Below are 22,720 nucleotides of genomic sequence, written 5' to 3'. Positions count from 1 at the left end.
GTATGAAGGCACCCAAAAAGGCACTTCTAGATCAGCGATCATTCGATTTGTTATATTATTAGCTAACTCTGACGAAATTTTGAATGAAATTTATCGGGTCGTTCAAAAGTTATAGTCGAAAACGTAAATGTTGTTCTCATATGAGAGATATTTTTACATTTTAAAAATTTTTGTATGAAGGCACCCAAAAAGGCACTTCTAGATGTGCGATCATTCGATTTGTTATATTATTAGCTAACTCTGACGAAATTTTGAACGAAATTTATCGGGTCGTTCACAAGTTATAGTCGAAAACGTAAATTTGTTTCTCATATGAGAGATATTTTTACATTTTAAAAATTTTTGTATGAAGGCACCCAAAAAGGCACTTCTAGATGTGCGATCATTCGATTTGTTATATTATTAGCTAACTCTGACGAAATTTTGAACGAAATTTATCGGGTCGTTCAAAAGTTATAGTCGAAAACGTAAATGTTGTTCTCATATGAGAGATATTTTTACATTTTAAAAATTTTTGTATGAAGGCACCCAAAAAGGCACTTCTAGATCAGCGATCATTCGATTTGTTATATTATTAGCTAACTCTGACGAAATTTTGAATGAAATTTATCGGGTCGTTCAAAAGTTATAGTCGAAAACGTAAATGTTGTTCTCATATGAGAGATATTTTTACATTTTAAAAATTTTTGTATGAAGGCACCCAAAAAGGCACTTCTAGATGTGCGATCATTCGATTTGTTATATTATTAGCTAACTCTGACGAAATTTTGAACGAAATTTATCGGGTCGTTCAAAAGTTATAGTCGAAAACGTAAATTTGTTTCTCATATGAGAGATATTTTACATTTTAAAAATTTGTGTATGAAGGCACCCAAAAAGGCACTTCTAGATGAGTATTTCAGGATTATTTTATGAGGAAACGCGCGGTGGTTTGATGGTGCTCCTGTTACTTACCCTGAACAAGCAAAACGAAAATCTGGTACGGTAATGGATGTTGTATACGCTAAAGGTAAAAACTAAAATTTTTCAAATACTGTGATACGATTTTAAAACCGTGTATTTTTTTTGTCGTGAATACGACTTACTTTACTATGGGGCGCCTTTTCAAAATTTACCCTCTGAGAGAGTGATAAGTTTTTGATCGTGAATATCTTCTGTTGTATCTAATGAATCAACATAATTCTTGCAACATGCCATCGGAAATATGATCACAATCTTATGATAAAATTTTCAGTTGTGTGACATAATCTTAAATAGTTCAAAATTAAACTTTTCTTAAATGTTTGGTACAAACGAGTGTCAAAGAGGATAATTCATATGGCGCGTTTGCCTTTCTCGTATTTTGGAAGCTCATAGCTCAGTGATCTGTAGAAGGATTTATATAATCTAACTACCAATAGAATCGAAAATTTTCAACTTGAACGTGTATTGCAACAACATTGAAGTTTTTCAATAGTATACTATTGAAAAACCTGTTTGATTTAACCCATGACAGCACCAGCCAATCAGAACGCGAGATGTCTGCATCTATACAAGAGCATCCATATAAAAGTTGAGTGCTTCATTTTTCCTACCATTTGCTGAGCATCTGTTCCCGAAACAAGACACACGAGAGCAACATCGTGGACCTGTCTTCTCACTGTTTCCCGTTCTGCGTACAGGAAAGGAATTCTGAAAGGCAGCCGAAAACTCCAGCAAATTCAAATAGCACTTTTAAGTGCTAAAAATAATCATAAAGAATTAGTTGAATTTTATCGCTTTCCTACCATTTTCCGAGCAACTGTTGCCGAAACAAGGCACACACGAGAAGTTAAATTAATTTGCACCGTCACCAACACATTCAATTACGAACGGCAATGCGAAAGAGGAAGTGATGATGTTGAATACATCTTTATACTAGTACACAAATATGCCGTGCGAAAGAGTTGCCACGTACAGATCAATATGTATTTTTTTTGTCGTGAATTCTTTAGTATGGGGCGCTTTTTGATCATGATATCTAACACATTCAATTACGACAGGACAGTAACGCTGTCTCGCAATACGAAACAGAAAATTTTGATTTAGAAACATCTTTATACTAGTATACTTTATACAAATTATTAGAACAAATGTTTTCACTTGATTTGCGCATTATACTTTCTAGGCGTTTCAGAACTGGCTAAATTTAAAGCAATCCTAAATATTTCTTTATCACAGTTATGTGGTCGTCCTGAAAAGGACGGGGTTTTCAACTCCTCGTCGTTACGGATGGACAGCTGCAGATGGCGAGGGATGATTTTCGTTTTCTTGTTGTCGCGGGCAGCATTACCAGCCAATTCCAACACTTCGGCAGCCAAGTACTCCATCACTGTCGCCAGATAGACCGGTGCACCGGCACCGACACGCTCTGCGTAGTTTCCCTTCCGGAGCAGACGATGGAGATTTTGCCAACTGGGAACTGCAGACCAGCACGGTTCGAGCGGGACTTTGCCTTGCCCTTAATTGTTCCTCCTGTGTGCGTGTTTCCGCGTGAAAATTCCACAAGAAGCTGTTAACCGTTAGACAGCCAGTTCAATATTACTGACTGCCGCTCTACTAACTCTCTCTTTTATATCGTCTCACTGTTTCCCGTTCTGTGAAGGGGAGGTCCGTACACCGCTACCAGTATAAATTGAAATGTGATGTGAGAAATAGCGTCATTTGAGTTAAAGCAGCTACTCTGTACGTACCGTCAGAACGATGGCACCGTAAACAGGTAGAAAAGCAGATTTGTACCGTCACTAACACATTCAATTACGAACGGCAATGCGAAAGCGAATGTTGAACACATTTTTATACTAGTATGGGACCGTGTAAAAATATGCCATGCGAAGCAGGGTTGCCATATAAACAGGTTAATCTCTTTTATTATTATTATTATTATGATTATTATTATTATTTTTATTATTATTATTATTATTATTATTATTATTACTATCATTATTATTATTAGAATAACTCTTGCATACCGAAGATCGTCGATACATTTCAGACCAGCCCATTGCAATTGTCTCGTACTGAAATTTCGAGAAGAATCAGATATCTTCGAACTTTGTAGCATCAATAAAAATAAACTACAAATTTGTCGTACCTAGCCTGCTATATTAGCAAATTATAAAAGAATTGTTTCAAGTTTGGAATATATAGTTGTAGAATAGTAGCTGTTTAATGTAACTAATCTGTATTTTAATGTAGGTGCATCGCTTCAAACTCTATTAGTGAAAAAGAGGAAAGCTTGCACAATTCATACAATCAATCAACTAACTGATATTCGGAAAAGTGATGGGAGCGTATCAGTTTTTTCGTATTCACGACATCCAGTTATGTCTCTGACATTACCCACCCACCTTTTTTCGCAGATTTTGCGTCAAGCTGATAGTTGCGTTCTGTTCCACGTCGTATTGCCGGATTAACTTATAAGGAAACGCGCGGTATTTTGAAGATGTTCCTGAAAATATTTGCCGACAAAGATAATCTGTAATCTAAATTTGAATAGAAATTATGTACTAATTCAAACAAACTCGAAATCGTTTATAAAATTATCAACAGAATGTACAAAAATAGCAGCTCATTTTATAATTTATATCAGTTAACCATCTGGTTCAAATAACATTCTTGAATACACTTAATAGTAAACGATGAAATACAAAGAAAGGAATATGTTTTATTAAATTCAAATCGTTGTGACTGTACTAGAATTATATTAGTATAAGAGTTCTTTGTAAAAGTGATGCTACAACGAAAAAAAATCTTATGTATACTGCCTTAAGAAATAAACGTATTAATGGAAAAAGGGGGATTTGTGATATGAAAAAATATTTGATTTATTGGCTTATTGTACCAACAATCGTCCGAATGTGTGTAGTTTTTATTTAACATTTTTTTTATTTTAGCATATATTTCCTGTTTGACAGTTTCAAATTTTGACACGCAGATGGGGCATCAATCGCTCAATTCCAGGCACCAAAATTTTTTTTGTGCCTGGGTTTTTGGTGCCTGACTTGATACAAACGTAAAATTTGTTCTCATATGAGAGATATTTTTCCATTTTAAAAATTTTTGTATGAAGGCACCCAAAAAGGCACTTCTAGATCAGCGATCATTCGATTTTTTATATTATTAGCTAACTCTGACGAAATTTTGAATGAAATTTATCGGGTCGTTCAAAAGTTATAGTCGAAAACGTAAATTTGTTTCTCATATGAGAGATATTTTTCCATTTTAAAAATTTTTGTATGAGAGATATTTTTCCATTTTAAAAATTTTTGTATGAAGGCACCCAAAAAGGCACTTCTAGATCAGCGATCATTCGATTTGTTATATTATTAGCTAACTCTGACGAAATCTTGAACGAAATTTATCGGGTCGTTCAAAAGTTATAGTCGAAAACGTAAATTTGTTTCTCATATGAGAGATATTTTTCCATTTTAAAAATTTTTGTATGAGAGATATTTTTACATTTTAAAAATTTTTGTATGAAGGCACCCAAAAAGGCACTTCTAGATGTGCGATCATTCGATTTGTTATATTATTAGCTAACTCTGACGAAATTTTGAACGAAAATTATCGGGTCGTTCAAAAGTTATAGTCGAAAACGTAAATTTGTTTCTCATATGAGAGATATTTTACATTTTAAAAATTTGTGTATGAAGGCACCCAAAAAGGCACTTCTAGATGTGCGATCATTCGATTTGTTATATTATTAGCTAACTCTGACGAAATTTTGAACGAAATTTATCGGGTCGTTCAAAAGTTATAGTCGAAAACGTAAATGTTGTTCTCATATGAGAGATATTTTTACATTTTAAAAATTTTTGTATGAAGGCACCCAAAAAGGCACTTCTAGATGTGCGATCATTCGATTTGTTATATTATTAGCTAACTCTGACGAAATTTTGAACGAAATTTATCGGGTCGTTCAAAAGTTATAGTCGAAAACGTAAATTTGTTTCTCATATGAGAGATATTTTTACATTTTAAAAATTTTTGTATGAAGGCACCCAAAAAGGCACTTCTAGATGTGCGATCATTCGATTTGTTATATTATTAGCTAACTCTGACGAAATTTTGAACGAAATTTATCGGGTCGTTCAAAAGTTATAGTCGAAAACGTAAATTTGTTTCTCATATGAGAGATATTTTTACATTTTAAAAATTTTTGTATGAAGGCACCCAAAAAGGCACTTCTAGATGTGCGATCATTCGATTTGTTATATTATTAGCTAACTCTGACGAAATTTTGAACGAAATTTATCGGGTCGTTCACAAGTTATAGTCGAAAACGTAAATTTGTTTCTCATATGAGAGATATTTTTACATTTTAAAAATTTTTGTATGAAGGCACCCAAAAAGGCACTTCTAGATGTGCGATCATTCGATTTGTTATATTATTCGCTAACTCTGACGAAATTTTGAACGAAATTTATCGGGTCGTTCAAAAGTTATAGTCGAAAACGTAAATTTGTTTCTCATATGAGATATTTTACATTTTAAAAATTTTTGTATGAAGGCACCCAAAAAGGCACTTCTAGATGTGCGATCATTCGATTTGTTATATTATTAGCTAACTCTGACGAAATTTTGAACGAAATTTATCGGGTCGTTCAAAAGTTATAGTCGAAAACGTAAATTTGTTTCTCATATGAGAGATATTTTTCCATTTTAAAAATTTGTGTATGAAGGCACCCAAAAAGGCACTTCTAGATGTGCGATCATTCGATTTGTTATATTATTAGCTAACTCTGACGAAATTTTGAACGAAATTTATCGGGTCGTTCAAAAGTTATAGTCGAAAACGTAAATGTTGTTCTCATATGAGAGATATTTTTACATTTTAAAAATTTTTGTATGAAGGCACCCAAAAAGGCACTTCTAGATGTGCGATCATTCGATTTGTTATATTATTAGCTAACTCTGACGAAATTTTGAACGAAATTTATCGGGTCGTTCAAAAGTTATAGTCGAAAACGTAAATTTGTTTCTCATATGAGAGATATTTTTACATTTTAAAAATTTTTGTATGAAGGCACCCAAAAAGGCACTTCTAGATGTGCGATCATTCGATTTGTTATATTATTAGCTAACTCTGACGAAATTTTGAACGAAATTTATCGGGTCGTTCAAAAGTTATAGTCGAAAACATAAATTTCGAATTACAATTTTTTTCATCACTTATTATCATCTCTCAACACATGATTAACTGCAAAATTCATGTACACGCTCGTGGACAACTGATGGTCGTACCAGGAATGCGATACCAAAATCGAAGGGCACATTTACAACCGCGCGACTGCTACAAACAACAGCTGCCGTCAAGACTTCGGTGACGAGTAAGTATTTTGTAATTTGGCAATTTTTCCACAAATTAATGCATTATTTGTTTTCCTTAGATCCTACGGAATTACCCTCAACCCTTGGTCTAGAACATTGACATACCGGTGGAGTCTAGACGCCGTCGAAGATTCCATTCAGTGCTGTCGAAATGCCGAGTGACATTCTAACCAACATTGGCTATCTGAATGTGCGATTCGGTGCTCATGATTTCGGCACAGACGATTCTTTCGAAAATGTTTCTGGTCAGTCAGATGTCGTCGCAACAGAACTACCGGAACAGTTCCCACAATGTGTATGGAACACGGGACTGGATTGTATTACTGGGTAAGTCAATGTCGCTTTGGTTGTTGAGTTGTGTAGTTTTTTTTAATGTACAGTACTGATAACTTGGTTTCAACAGCGGAAACAAAGAAATCGTGTCATGTTTTATGCGTTATTATTTGTTCTAAGTAATGTTATTTTTAATCAACGTGTAAGGGCAGTAATGATTCGCAACCCGCACATAGGATCAGAAAGATTTTTCTGGTCCGAAGAGGTAATGAATTCTTCATACAAGGGCCGCTATAGATAATCAACACAATCAAAATTATTCTTGTTACATTTTATTCATACGGCCCACTATCTTTTCATATACGAAAAAAAAAATTTATAGCTGATAGAACGTTCCTCTTGCGATTTTTTGTATGCGATGAACATCTTGTGCTGAATACTGAATTCTATAAAAAACATTGAAAAATTAAATTTATATAATTGCAAATATTATCAAGTATGCAATATTACACTCAGGCACAAAAATTTTTTGGTGCCTGAATTTTGGTGCCTAGCTTGACGGTTTCAAAATTTGACACACAGGTGGCGCAACAATCGCTTAATTCCAGGCACTAAAATTATTTTGGTGCCTGGGATTTTAGTGCCTGACTTGACGCCGGTTAAACAGCTGTGAAGGGATTGCTTTCAACCGCTGGCGACGATCGGATTTTATAACACCTCTCGCTGCCCAAAAAGTACAGTCCCAGTTTCAAAAATGAAGCTCTACATGTCAATCGCTCTCTCGACGTGTGTCCGTTTCTGGAGGGTTAAATTTGATAAGTCACAGCACGGTGGGTTTGATATGTTTGTCAAACAATATAAAATTGCTTTCTTAATTTATGATCAGGGTTTAATTTTTTCAAAATATTTAGTAAATTATGAATCTTCTTTCTAAATAACATCATTATTTCTTTAAATTTTTCATATTACGAGACACGAAAGGTGATCTCGTTAAAAAAAACTACGTTGATAGTGATTATAACGAATGAGAAAACACCAGTGCATTCGTAAAGGTTGTGGATCGGACCAATTCGACTAATCTTCAAAGCAATGTTTCACTTCCGGTGAAGCTTTCAAAGTGTAAGCATACCGTTTCGCACTAGTGCGATCAAATTTTGTGTATTTCTGTTCGCGAAAGAATTTTTTTTTTTTCTCGTTTTAGAGTGAATCCGTGTGGCGATGCCGCGAAACATCATCGGAAGTCAATGTAAAAGAATTTACAATCAAAAATTATAAAATAATCGAAAATAATAATACAATCAAAACATAACCTGTACGAAAATAAATGAACAGCACATGTGCGAAAAAACACAATCGAAATTGAAACACAAAATTAAATTATTATCTAACAATACACGGGCAAGATGGGCCATCACTGGCCTTAGCCTGTCACACCACACCACAGGATGTTGCCAAAGATTTGTTCAGGAAATGTGAGAGCTGGATATCTTGTTGATATGATATCTATAATTTTACTGAAATTTCGGCAAAATAGCTTTTTACAAAATTCTCGGTTTATTATTTCCGATGTGTAGTGACACAGCAAATAAAAAAAAGCAATGTTTGTTGAGCAGCTTGGACCGTGAAGTATTATTGCGACCTATAATCGAAGAAGGATAAAATCAGTGATCGTGCTTTCGGACACGAGCGACCGAAGAAATACTTCTTCAGTCCCACGACAAAAGAACCTAACTGCAAATTTCTGTTCTCGGCATCTTAGAGCTTAAGCACTGGGCCTTTAAACTTATATTAATAAATAAAAAAAAAGACAGTTTCTCTTTGTTTACTTATTTTTCACGATTTATCGGATTGATTTTCCATTTGACGCTTTATTTTTTGCAAAACTTATATTTCCCCTTAATGGGCTATTCTTGCCGAAGGGTGGGGTGGGGATCTCCACACTTTCCATACCAGATGAACTAGGCTATGGTGCCCAAATGAACACTAGTATCGAAGAAGAAAACCGGCCTATCATTGATAGATTTCCTCCAGCATGTAACCCAAGCGACAGATACAAGGTTACAAGGTTTATAATAATTTGCAATAGAAGGTACAAGTATCTTCTATTGCAAGTTATTATGAACCTTGTAAGAAGTGTAAATTGACTCCCACTCCCATCTGCCAAGCGGGGGTACGCGTTCTATAGCTCATCATCCAAAGCTTACACACTAAGATTTAATTTCTTTGTTCGGTAATATTGTTGACGAGAACTTGCGGTAATTTATAGAAATAACCGATATTTCGGTACATGAGTTATATTTTTCAATAATTATGCAAATTTTTAGCGAACGACCAGTTTTATGTAAATTTTCATTACTGTAAATTCTGTAAATAGATATACAGTTCATACGGTAAATCTGAATAGTCGCCGAGTACGGTAAAAACCATACTGCCCGTATGGTGAAATTATCTTCCAATATCCGAACTAGTGTGAAATCTGATTGTCGTAAAACTAACTGTCAAACAGTTATTAAAATTTTCAGTAAGTGTCCTTTTATTAACCAAACGAAAAAAATCTTGAAGGGTTCATCGAATGGATTAAGGGACAGGTGCTAAAGTTTTTAAAACATTAGATCCACTAAAAGTTTTTCGTTTACTTGCAGGCAGAAAATAATTTTGTATCGCTTGTCCACTTGCTGCCAAACACAAATCGTTCGAGAGTAATTTCTGGTGAACTCGACGGATTGTACAGTGTTTTGGAAGGCGCTCATAATTCCGGTCAGCCGGGACATTTGACACTTTTTAATTATTTCGTGGAATAAAACCACATCTAAACTGATTACCGAGCGTTCATCTGTTGGTAATTCGGCAAAAAATTACCGAATTCTGCGAAATTCTCTAAGTGTGAAGAGCCTTACTCTTCGCAAAACTTTCAAGTTAAAACCACAGACTTTCGATTCTTCTTCTTCTTCACTTCTGGTGGCGTCACCTCACTTGAGATGACGCCGATTGATGGCACAGCGATTTAGCTATATTGCCAGTTAGCTTTCGTTTATAGTCCAATGGACTTTCTTTTCACTGGACTACAAGTGAAACCCTCGCTATGTGACAACGTGGAGTCACCGAAGTACGGATGAAAATCCTTTCTTTCTCGCGAAATACTCGAATTTTCACCGCACTAACACGATACGACGTGTTCACTCGTTGAGGGTTTCACCGGAAGTGAGACTTTCGATTTATATTGGAAACTTTCCAGAAATTGCATTAACGAAATCAATCAAAAGAGAATGTAAACAGAGAGGCCCTCATTTGCAGTTAGCCCCTTTTGTCGTGAGACTATCGGCGTGTACCCCGTAAATTCGAAAATCGGACGGAACGTGCACGAAAGTACGATTGCGTTTCGAACAAGATTGACGTTTACCTTGTGTATCGATAGTGCAAAAGAGTAGAGAGACACTAAAGAATGGAGTACAAATCTCTGGGGATCAGGGTTGCCACATATACAGATTAATCTGTATTTTACAGATTTTTCAGATAAATTTGTGACCAAGATTCTGTATATACAGATTACAGATTTTTGGCAAGAAATACAGATTTATACAGATTTTTGAGAGTGTGAATTAAAAATAGAATAATGATCGAGTTGCAATATATTGAATCATGGTACTGTTGTTTCTCGAAGTAAAACCATTATCCTGATTTTGTGTTAATACTTAAAAGAGGGTTAAACTTACATAAATAAGAACACCAAGAGCAGTAAACACAGATGTCCTATCTGCTAATAAGAATTTTTTCTATGCTCACTTCATCATTTCGAAAGGCTCAAACTCAAAAATAACTTCCAGTCATTTTCCAAATACAACATCATAAAATTCAAACCAAGAAAGACTTTTTCATTCCGTTCTGCTTCGATTTCTTACCACATCTCACATACAGATTTTCAATACAGGTTTTTGATCTCCTGATACAGATGTACAGATTTTTCTTCTGAAAAATGCAGATTTAAATGTGGCAACTCTGCTGGGGATGGGCACAGCGTAATAAGGCAGATTTAGTTCAAATTTTGCATATGGACTTTTTTTGAGGTGCTTTATCATTTGAGCACTACCGCTTTAAGAATTTGAAGGTGACTCTTTTATATTGGCACTCTAATATACATCGGTTTTCAGACGAATTGCAGTTTAAATTTATTAGAAATAATCAGTCACGCTCTAAAACTAACACATTAATACCTTCAAATTTACAGTATTGATAAACTAAAACATATCAATTACGGCCACGTTATTTTCTGACGCTTTGTCGGAGCAGGATTCAGTTTGATACCACCGTTGTTGCTACCAGTCCTGCTGGTACTAATCTCAAGAGGCCGTTTACTAGCAGTAGTCGTCTGGATGGAATTGCTTCTACTAATACTACTACTGGCACCATTAGAACTAGTGATAAGTTTAATCCGCTTCATCCCGTTGCTAACATTATCTACTGCCTGTGGGGTTTGATCTGAGAAGACAATCCTCTGCCGTGCGGTGGAACTTGATTTTTTGGGGGTATTACTAGCAGACAAATCTTTCATTTCCACGTCCGGTGATTGTATGGAGCTATTGGTGCCCACACTGGTGGAGGAACTTGAATTAGAGGCTGCTCCTCTTCGTGGTTGAGGCAGCAAATGTTTCACATAGAGATCAATCAACTCATCGCGACTCAACTCCTCCAGCCGGGGTATTTTGAAATTACGCTGGAAGAAAATTCATAAGAAAAAAGTTTTTCTGTAATTTGTTTTAGTATGAGATTTTTGCTACAAAATTTTTATAGCACCGGAATTGATCTCACCTCACGAAATATTTTCAGTAGCTGTTCTTTACCGAGTAAATTAGGATGTAAAATGTCCATTGTACCACAAAGCAAAGTCAAATAGTGAAATTGCGCCTGGGACTCGCACCAGTACCGACAGCAAAAACAAGTTAGCAAGCTTTTATTTTGTTGATATATCTTTGACATTCACACACCGCCGAAATATTACTCAATAATAATTTTATTTCAAGGCATGGCGGGATTACGTACACTGATAAATTTTTATGTTGATTTTCTGTTCAACCAGCATGCAATATTCCCAAAATTAGTAAAAATCACATTTTAGGGTACTTATCAGGGTTTTTGGGCGCAAGAAAATATGTGCCTTACACAGTTTGCTTCGATGCATGTGTAGCGCTTCTGCTCGTTTCTAATGTCATTTTCGCTTAACGCCAAACCTAACCCAGCTTCCCCCTAACTGCTTTCAAACCGTTTGTTTGAAGCTAGTTTCGAACCTAGTTCAGTTTTCTCAAGCGAAAACCCTGTTTGCCCGGTCTACTCAAAGCTAGTTGCTATGCCTTTGTTAAGTCAAAATCCTCGTTGCGAAGCCATTTCTCTGGAACTTGAAAAATTTTATTTCTCTGTTGATTTTCCAAATGGCCGTTTGGGCAAGTGACAGTTTCTATTTGTTCACTTTCTCTTTCAATTACTGTGACGTGATTATATAGTTTTTCTTGGATTTTACAATTCTTTTTGAAAGGTTTCGGATATCATTTTATACAAAGAGTTGAGTGATAAACGTGAAACCGCTTGGTAATTAATAAACTGTTAATGTGTTAATAAACTGTCACTTACTCTTACGGCCTTTTAAAACATCAACCGAGATTTTTCAATATATAATTTTCAATATAACACCAGATCTTGACGGTTCAAAGTATTAAAGATGATTTCAATGTTTTATGAATTTGCGGCAACAAAAAATTTTTTTGCTTAGTTTTGCGGTGTATGCGAATTATCAGTTATGCGAGTTTTCGAGCTTATGTTCTGTGGTACGTATCATCCGCATAAATAAACTTGATTGTATTACGGAGCTAGAAGTAAATAACTGATAGAATAAAATTTTTTACACCAATGAATTCTTTTATATGTATATCACGTCTCTATACACATTCACTATGTATCTCACAGCCCTTTTAAAACATGTATAATAGACGTCACATCACAGATGCGTATGTTGAATATTACTTATATTCATCAACAGTGTATCAGGCAATACATAAGTTATTTGATTAAGTAAATTAGTGAGTAAATAACTGTAATTTTCAGTTAGTTCCTTTTGTCACAGAATGATCGAAAAAGAATTCTCAAAATCTAAAAAAGTATGATAAACCCCAATTCGGTCATTTTTATAAATTAGAGTATAAATTTGTTGGATGAATCTAACCAGAATTGTTAATGTTACTATAGTATCAACAAAATTAATGGAGCTACGTCATTTAATTAGTTTTACAACTTGTTTTCGGCGTTCACTAAAGTGGTTATGAAGCAGAGGAAAAAAAATTTCATGTCTCGGTTATTTCAATATTTTTCGTATGAAAAATTCGAAGTAATATTGGCACCATTCTCGAGAGCAAACGGCAACGTAGACTCACGACCAACCGGGGAACAATTTGACAGCACAAATTGTTCTCAAGCGTTACAAAAAGTTTGGTACTTTGGTTCTGTCAAAACGATTTAGCACACTTCCAAAGAGCGTTATTATGATTTGAATGAAAATATGTTTTGAGTGTTTTAAAATTTCTTCCAGTTTAATCATTTAGTAACAAAATCAGCAGCGTGAGTTTGTTTGCACTGATTGCTTCGCAAAGTAAAAATTTCTTGTGAGTCATGCAATGCCACACAAAGTTTTAAGAAATATTTCACACATAGTTTTATTAGTATAATAGGATGATTGCTCACTGCATTTGTGCCTAATATGTGTTTGGATATACCAGTAAGCACATCTGAAACGTCAAACGATTCCCAAAATAACTCAGAAATTTGCCTTTTGTGATATATTACATTCATATATTTTCATATAGATTGGTACTATTCCTGCATTCGTTTCCACGTTTTTGGTATCGATGATAATTTCGAATAGGCAATCTGTGCATTTGGTGTTTTGTAATATTTTTCTGCATGAGCTGCTCTGTACGATATAGCATGATTGACACATTGTCGCAAAGCTGAATTACCGATAGCGACACCTGCCAATGAAAAATGGAACCAAGAAAAGGAGGATTCTTCCGAAAATTTTCATATCGGCAGTAGTGATTTGCAACGGTTTTTCTGTTTATTCAATAGTACTAACATATATCAGCAATGAAAAAAAACTCGGAGTATAAGAAAATCGACTTCTAAATGATTACTACTACTTTTTTTGTGGAAACTACAATTAAACATGGAAAATCTTCAGAAATGTGTGAAATTGGTACGGTTAGGTTTTTTTGGACCAGCATTTTTTCAAACAGAAACCAGTGCAACAATGATTCTCGAATAATAAAATGTTTAGCGATCGTCTACCATTTATTTTAGATATTTTATTTGTTATTTTCGGGCATTTTCAAAATGGTATTTATATAATATAATGCTCATCTCTAAATAAACGTTAGTTTTCGCACAATAAATTAGGATCCAAAGCAGCGCCTCTTCGTTTCAAGGCAGCGTCATTGTGCCAACCCGAATAAAAAATATTGTTGAAAAACAATATGATTTGCTGTTACAAAACCTGCCACAATTTTGCTTTGACCATTGAAAAATATTTTAATGTATTGTTATACACTATTCAATCAATTGTGGAAATGCTTTTTACAATAGAATGTATAGGTTGTTAAGTATCGTAACAATTCAAATCATGAAGTTTTCTCATACATGTTTTCTTGGAAAACAATAAAATGTACAGTTTCCATATTGTTTAAAACATCACGTGTACAATAAATTCAATTGTAGAATCGTAGGAACAATACATTGAATCGTTGGAAATGAAAAAAATCTTGTCAAGATACAATAAAATGTATTGTAACCCATATATCTAATTGCGAATCAATTGTTTATGCTGTAAAATCAATGGTTTATTTTTTTACGGGAATTGAGTAGGTTCGGAAATTTCATCTGAAAATGATATATTTTTTAAACGGAACGTGTAGCTCCATTTTGCTCTTGAAAGCAGAGTTTCAACATTTGGTCTGCATGCATTTACTTACTATAATTTCCGCTGTTCGTAGTTAAAAAATTTTTTCTAATTTTTGAAAAAAGAAACGATTTTCTGGGGCTTTGCAATAATGACCGTTTTCTTAAGATTATAAAATGCCCCTGAAGTGTCGCCCTTATTTAGAATAGTCATGATCTTTGATTCGTGTCTTTGCCCGCCTTGACTCATTATCAATCATTATCATCGTATAATGTTCGTACAGAAGCTGTCATGTTGGACGTTCAAGTTATTTATATTTACTATTCCGAGCTAACTTTTTCTTGTTTTCAAATGTTATTATCTATGATCTTATTTTAAATTATACTGTGAATCGAATCAAAAGTATGTTATTGTAGGATCCGTTGTTAATTTTAATTCCTAAACATTTTTTTCCATCGAAATATTATCTCCAGTGGTCACAATGAACGATTCCCTGGCGGGTTGCTTTACCTGCATGCGGAGGACGGACAACTTCCTTCGAATCTGTGACGATTCGAACACCGAATGTGTTGATCAGATTTTAGCCAGGCACTTTTGGTTCAACGTAAGTAAATTGTTAATGATGAGGGTGTGGGAATCACGACGATTTGTTTTTCAGAGAAGCGATTTCGAGATGTCTGTCCTGTGTACTAGCTGCTGGGAAAAGATTGATGATTTCCACAAGTTTTACTGTGAGGTTGCCAATTTACATCGGAGTGACATTTTGGAGCGAATTCAGGTGAAAGCCGAAACTGATACTAAGAGTGAAAATGACCCGAAATCAACAACGACTAGTAGAAAAAGAGGTCGGAAGCGGAAGCATTTACTGGAAGAGTTGGAAACAGAAGATCCTGTTTCAAGACAGTTTCCTGAACCGGTACTGGTGAAAATAGAAGTTGTTGACCAGGAACAACCAGTGGCAGAACTAACAAAGCTAGAGTGCAATAAAGAAACATCCCGATCGTCCGAATCCAACGAAGACAGCTCATTCAGCAATGATGTGGTTAGTTCAGAGAAAGAATCTGACGAAGAATCATCCAAACCTATAGCGGTCCGAAGACGAACTTTACTTCGAAAAGAATTACGTCGTCGCCGGTATCAGAGAAAACCTGCGCGGACTTCGGCCGATAAGGATGCCCTGATACGAAAGCATTTAGAAAAGCTGCCCTGTCCGCAGTGCAACGAAGTTTACATCACATTCACAATGCTCGAAAAACACTGTCGAAAAATTCACGAAACGTTGGCCACGGTTGTCTGTTGCAATCGACAGTTCCAGAAACAGGTCAACTTGTATGACCATTTACTTCGGCACAAAAATATTTACAAGTTCCACTGCAAAGAATGCGATCGCTGTTTCAAGAACGCAGACGGCCTCAGTATGCACAATATGCTGCACCACACACCGGAGGAAGAGAAAAGATTTCGTTGTAATCAGTGCTGCAAAGCATTTGCGACTGAAATTTTACTAACCAGTCACCTCAACTGGCACGCAACGGTAGAACCCCGGAATATCGTTTGCGAGAAATGCAATAAATAGTGAGTACTTCGTGATGCAAAATACTGTCACGTTTTACCTTTGTCTTTTCTTTATTCCAGCTTCACAAACAGCAAACGACTTGAGAATCATATTGCAACGCATCATCCGGAGCAGATGATAGCAGAATCCATCCCGTCAGCCTCAACGGGGGAGGCCATATATCATTTGCAGCAGCAGCAGCAGCAGCAACACAAACCGGACGAAATTCACGAAATGGCCGAAGAATCGGAATTACTTGACAAATTTGAACCGAGTGCCATCGAAGGTGAACCAAACGAGAGCTCTATCCGAAAATCAACCGAACTGGCAAAACCATTCCGACGTAAGACTCCCGAAGAGTTGGCCAAAGAGGATGAACTAATCCGTAAATACTGTACGTTAAACTGTGAGCAGTGTGATTTCTCAGCGGACACTTTTAGCAGACTGGAATTGCATTACAAGAATGTACACGACGAGCGGGGTTATGCGACTTGCTGTTTGCGTAAGTTTGGCAAGAAGAGTCGCCTGTACGAGCACGTTTGTGTTCACGAGAACCCGGAGCACTTCAAGTGTGACATTTGTGCCAAGACATTTCTCAACAGTTTTGGACTGGCGAACCATATGATGTGGAAACATACACCGGATTCGGAGAAGCCATTCAGTTGTGATGTGTGCGGCAACCGGTTCTGGAAGGATTACCTTCTTAAGCAGCACATGGAGTACCATTTGGCACTGGAGGAAAAGAAGTTCGCCTGTAAAGAATGTGATCGATAGTAGGTACCTTCATGTCTGAATTATGTATAAAAGATCTCAGTTGCAATGTTTTCGTTTAAGTTTCGGAACAAATCTTCTGCTCAAGTCACACGAGCAAACGGTACACGGACTGAGTGCCAGTTGGGTGTGCGATATCTGTGCCAAGGGATTCCCGTTGAAATCGGCTCTGGAGTTCCACCGGCAGCAGCACACCCAGGAAGGTCGTGCCGCCATGAAGGCACAATGTGAAAACTGCAAACTGTGGCTCAAGAATGTGCGCAGTCTGCGAAGCCATCGAAAGCGTTGCAATTCCGAACCGGTCAACTGTGATTTATGCGGAAGAGAGTGTTCCAACATTTACGCTTTGCAGGGACATAAGAAGTTTGTCCACTCGGGTGCCCCTGCCTATTCGTGTTCATTTTGCGCAAAACCATTCAAACGGTTGCTTCGACTTAAGGTAAAGAAATGGAATGATTGTCAATTTTTTTTATGGAAAAATGGTTTATTTTTTATTGCAGGAACACGAAGCAGGCCACACCGGAGAACTGCTGTACAAGTGCGAATACTGTCCACGCACCTGCAATTCTAGTTCGAACATGTACACCCATAAAAAGGTTGCTCATCCGGAGCAATGGGCAGAGAAGATGACTCATCGATTCCATCAGCGGTAGCTCGAAATTAGTTTTGTTTTATGCGTTTTACTGAATATACTCATGTGTTCATAGAAATATGGCGCTTGTTTCATTGAAAGGGACTCGGGAACAGACGATTTGGAAATAATTTTCCAATTGATTGATTTTTTGTACTTACTTACCTTGTCTAGCAACTAGAAGCTGGGGTGTTCTTTCCTGTATCTAGCATAAGTTTACCACGTCATCGAACTCAACTTGATCAATCCACCTTGCTCGCTGCGCTTCTCTTGTTCTTGTTCCAAACGGATCTGATTCAAATAGCATTCTCACGGGATTTTCGTCCGGCATCCTAATGACATGTCCAGCCCACCGAAACTGTGAATTTTTTTCTGTCTGTACGATGTCTGATTCTCCAAGCAGCTTTTACAATTCGTGGCTCATACAAACGTCGGCAGTGAGCTGTAAAACACGAATTCGTCAACCACCTTGATATTTGAGATGGAAAGCGTAGTGTTTCTTCTTTAGAGACTCTTCCTCTCGTGTATTTTATTTTCAATGCAGTCAATACTTCTCATCCATGTCCATGGCAATTGATTATTGCCAGAGGCTTCCTGTTCCTTAACTCTCTTATTAAATATCTCCAATAGATCAGGTGCAATTCCGTTGTCGACTGAGCGTGCATTTAGAATGGTTCCTGTGTCGTTATTTGTATCTCGTTCTTCACCATTCAGATGTTCGTCGTACTCAAGATAGAATGGTTTGCGATTTCACATGTACCATTCGAATACGACCCCTCGATGAACTTGGTTCACCGTCAGTTCCAGTTTGTTTACTATTTAAATTGAAATAAGCGTCCGATCGTAACATACGCCGTAAGTATGACAACGGTTGTTTATGTATAAATTAGAGTGCCTATAACCAGAGTGACGACATCTCATCCGTAATAATGACAACAATTCAAAACATTCCATTAGCTTTACATTGAATTGACAGGTCGTTTGCTCGTTTGGAACTGGGAGCTGTCATTCCAAACGAACAGCTGTCGCCACTCTGATTATAGTCACTCTAGTATAAATAATATCGAGCTACACGCAGAGAAAAATATTGTAAATGTAACTAATCGCAACGATTTAATTTATTGAAATAGTGACAAAAATTGGTTTAAAATAGCAAATATTGTTGCTTGAAACTACGAAAGTAGATATTTGATTTTTCTCTGTGAATTGATTTGTTTCAATAAATATTTTGATACAAATAACAAATATTTTAATTTATCGTTCCTTTCAATTTCTTTGCAAAAAAAGCTAAAATATATTTGTAGTGCTTTGAATTTATAAACTTGGCAGTTGGAACAAATGACAGAATTTAAAATGATTAGTATATCAACTAACGTTTTTGTATGTAAAAATCACATATTTTGTTTTTTTTTCAAAGTAAAATGATTTCTTTCAAAAAATTAGGTGTTACATTTTTCTTTTATTTAGATATTTTTTAACAATTCCTCACATTTATAATATTCCAAATCTTTATATACGCTATCAAGCTCTGGTATATTATTTTTGATAGAATCCAACCTAACTAAACAAAAGTTCGGATAAAAGGGACTGATTTGGCTTAAGCAGTTCTCAAAGTTCATCAATAACATTCTAAGAAGCCTATTTTTTAATTGATTAGCTACACTTGAAAGTTCGCGCGACGCAACCGAACGAACTCCTAAGCTGCTTCTAGAATACATTGTTCAGCTTCTATGCAGAGAAAAAGTTCACACGGAACTTGTTCTGTACTTTCAAGTTGCCAAAAGTACCACGCGTACGCTTATGCCGCTTTTCGTTGAAAAACACTGGTGACGTGGATTGATCTGGCTTTGCACTTTCGAGCAGAAATGCAATATTGTAACGGTGTTTCATTGCCATTTCTGCTCGAAAGTCCAAAACCAGAGCAATCCACGCCACCAGTGTTTTTCAATGAAAAACGCATTTAAGCAGCGAGAAAGTTCACGCGGAACTTTTTCTATACTTCGAACTGTCGAAATTTGCCACGTGTTTTCTTAAGCAGCTAGAAAGTTCACGCGGAACTTGTTCTGCACTTTCAAGCTGCCAAAAGTACCACGCATACTCTTAAGCAGCGAGAAAGTGGATATTTTAAGGCTGTGAACCATTTCGCGGTTAATTTTAACTTTTGGTTAAAATCTGACACTCGAGTGGTTAATTTGATGTTGTCAAAAATAACCCTGCTCGAGAGCATGGTTATTTTTGACAGATCGATAGTTATTTTACAACACTGAAAAAAAATTTACAACACTGAAGCAATGAAAATTCTAATACTAATTCTTTAGTTGAAATTATTTCCAGTGGAAAATAAACCCAAATAACTTTCCGTCCGTCAAATTTTGAAATGGGCCACAGTTTTAGTTAAATTTAACTACTCGACACAAAATAACCACTCAAGTGTCAGATTTTAACCAAAAGTTAAAATTAACCGCGAAATGGTTCACAACCTAAGTAATTGTGGAACTTCTGGTTGCTTGGGTAAACTTTGTTGATTTGTTACACAAATAAGATCATAGAAAAAATCCATATTTTTTTTAACATGAAGGTAAAGTAGAATCGAACCAACATGCACTGAGTTTTTTTAACGCAGGGATACGTACCTCGCAAAAAACTGAAAAAAAACTTCGGAGATCCGCACAACTAACGCAGATCTAGAGAAACTTTTTTTTATGCCAAATGTCTTAGAAATGCATGAAACGTTCAGATCTGGTGTAATCTCAGAGAATTTTTTTTTCTGTAAAAAAAGCGTCCCAGTACATTTGAGATTCCATGGCAAATGTCATGAAACGTCGAGACAGGGGTATTAAAAAAAATCGAAAACTTTCTAAATGTCAGAGAGTTGATTTAAAAAAATCGACTTCTCATTTATTTCTAAGACAAAACAAGAAAACCGGATAACTTTGAAAATTCGCGTAAAAAGACCTCACTGTATATGTTGCGAATAAAATCAACCCAACTTTTGCTGATATGCAATAATTAGGTGATCAAAATCAGCTGGAACATACGCTTTTTTCGTTTGGCTATAACAAAATTTTGATTCACATCAAATAGAGATCATTGTTGATGTTTAAGGGAGAAATTGATCTGAAACAATCATATTCTACACAGCAAAAAATTTTGAAATTTACAGGTGACGCAAATCCATATATGACTCAATTCATAAGGACGTAATTCGTTTATAAGAATGATTTACATATGTGTCGAACATACACTACTTTAAAAGCAGACGAGTAAATCTGCATGCTTTCACACTTAAAAATATGTCAGAATGCATTAAATATGTGTTAGATCTACTGTAAAAATCAGTCATTTTTTGACGCTCGTATGTGTCGGTCTCAAAAGATGTAAATTTTCACGATATTTACTAGATGGGTGGTTTGAAATTAGCATTAATCAGATTTAGAAATCTTCTACTAACTGATTTGTTTTTTTAAACAAGCTCCATTTCTCTGTGTTTAACAAAGACCATACTAAAGTTTCTTTGAGATTGAAAGGCCAAATTAGTATTGTTCCCAAATGAAAAAAAAACTGGATATTCCTGTGAATCCCCGGCAAATTGCTCGATTTTTAAACAAATCGCTGGAAATTGAATGAAAGACAAGGCAAACCAAAGCTTAATCTCACTCATAAGTAGAATCGGCTAGGTTTTCCCGTAAGTGCATGGAGTGAACGACAGAGAATGGCGTAATGTTGTGTTTTCGATGGGCAAAAAATTTAGGCAGACCGGACTGATACAGTCAGTAGCAACTGTAGCATGGTTTAAAGATAAACTAGCATACCTTTTTTTTCTCAACCCGGATGAATTGCGGAATGTATGTGGAGCTTTTGGAAAATGTTTTGGTTGGTCATATTGAGAACGACGCGAATGAAGACATTGGGCCGTATGAATAAAAAGTAGTAAAGTCTGTTGTTTGTAGTATCTTCTCAAAAACAAAGTCCACATAACATAACGCGGTTTGGTATGAATAAAAAACAAGTTCGAACATGTAGCTAATGCTACTTCCGAATTTAAGCATTTACTGCATACCGTATCGACACAGAGCCGGAAAAGCTGGCATAAGCATGCACAAAGCAAGAAACGTACTTACATCTGTAAAAATACCACTTTTAATTTCTGTATTTCACTTTATCAGCAAACACACGAGTAGCAACCTCTAGAGCTACCTACCGAAAACTTGTAGTAAATACTACAGTTTGCAGCATGTTTTGACAGGAACGTGATCCACACGTAGCATTTACTACCGAAATTCAAGCATGTTACGTTTTATTCATAAGGCCCATTGTTCTTAAGCAGGACAATGCATGTATTCTCTTCTCCAAGTAATCCAAGGCTCGGTTCACCGAGAAAAACATTGCGCTACTGAACTGGAAGCTTGCAGTCCTGATTGTAATCCAACTGTGAAACACTGGGGAATCTGGGCAAGAACGCGGTTCATGTAAATGGACGTCAGCTCGATAGCGTTTCCAGCTTCAAAACAGCAGTTTAAAAGAGTTGGGCTAAAATCGATAGGTCAATAATACAAAACCTGTCTGATCGAAGCCAAATCGAATTTTCAAAGCGATCCGAAATGACGGCGGCCACACTCAATATTCATTATTGATCGTCTTCAAAACATGTTTTTCGAACCCATCATAACACCGAAAATTAACCATTCGACTAAATGAGTATCTTGCCAATATTTATGTTTTTTTTTTTAATTTTCATCTCCAAACGTGGACTGCTGTTGGGTCTAATGATCAATATGTTGAAAATTTGAAAGTTTTCATCAATAAAACCTAAAAATAAAAATAAGTATTGTTTCATTTAAAAAAAGCATCGAAAAGAATTGGGTTTGGCTAAACGGATGTCTACATCTGTAACACCTTTGTTGAAACATGTTATTTGAAGCAAGACGGAACATAGCATAATGTACATTCTTTTCCGTGGACTTGCTTTCTTGCGAAATACTCAAGCGCGCACCGCACTAACAACTAGTGATGGGCGAGCGCTCACGAGCCGTTCATTTGAACCGACTCGTAGCAATGAGCGAACGAACCACGGCTCTTCAAAATTGAACCGCGGCTCTCAAGCAGAGTTGCCATTTTAAAATCTGCGTTTCAACTTGGGAAATCTGTGTGCCTGTGTACGCCCAAATTTGATTGCGTTGTTGGTTAAACGATGATGTTTTCT

General features: G+C 36.0%; 2 protein-coding genes across 2 annotated transcripts; one reads left to right on the top strand and one right to left on the bottom strand.

Annotated features, from left to right (window-relative positions):
* Positions 1 to 10,765: 10,765 nt before the first annotated feature.
* LOC131426072 (ashwin-like) lies at positions 10,766 to 11,574 on the bottom strand. Its single transcript, XM_058588504.1, has 2 exons — positions 11,431 to 11,574; positions 10,766 to 11,335 (listed from the first exon to the last, which is right to left on the bottom strand). Exons 1-2 carry the CDS (start codon positions 11,488 to 11,490, stop codon positions 10,874 to 10,876), a joined length of 522 nt encoding a protein of 173 aa, XP_058444487.1. The 5' UTR covers positions 11,491 to 11,574; the 3' UTR covers positions 10,766 to 10,873.
* Positions 11,575 to 14,839: 3,265 nt separating this feature from the next.
* LOC131426060 (transcription factor grauzone-like) lies at positions 14,840 to 17,586 on the top strand. Its single transcript, XM_058588487.1, has 6 exons — positions 14,840 to 14,962; positions 15,034 to 15,164; positions 15,219 to 16,135; positions 16,196 to 16,888; positions 16,950 to 17,325; positions 17,387 to 17,586. Coding segments are annotated over exons 1-6 (2,271 nt in total). The 5' UTR covers positions 14,840 to 14,961; the 3' UTR covers positions 17,540 to 17,586.
* The last annotated feature ends 5,134 nt before the right edge of the window (positions 17,587 to 22,720 follow it).

The sequence above is a fragment of the Malaya genurostris genome, chromosome 1 (assembly GCF_030247185.1).
Source record: "Malaya genurostris strain Urasoe2022 chromosome 1, Malgen_1.1, whole genome shotgun sequence".
Classification (NCBI taxonomy): Eukaryota; Metazoa; Arthropoda; class Insecta; order Diptera; family Culicidae; genus Malaya; species Malaya genurostris.
Note: the sequence above shows the minus strand (reverse complement) of the source record. Positions and strands in the feature narration are given on the sequence as shown.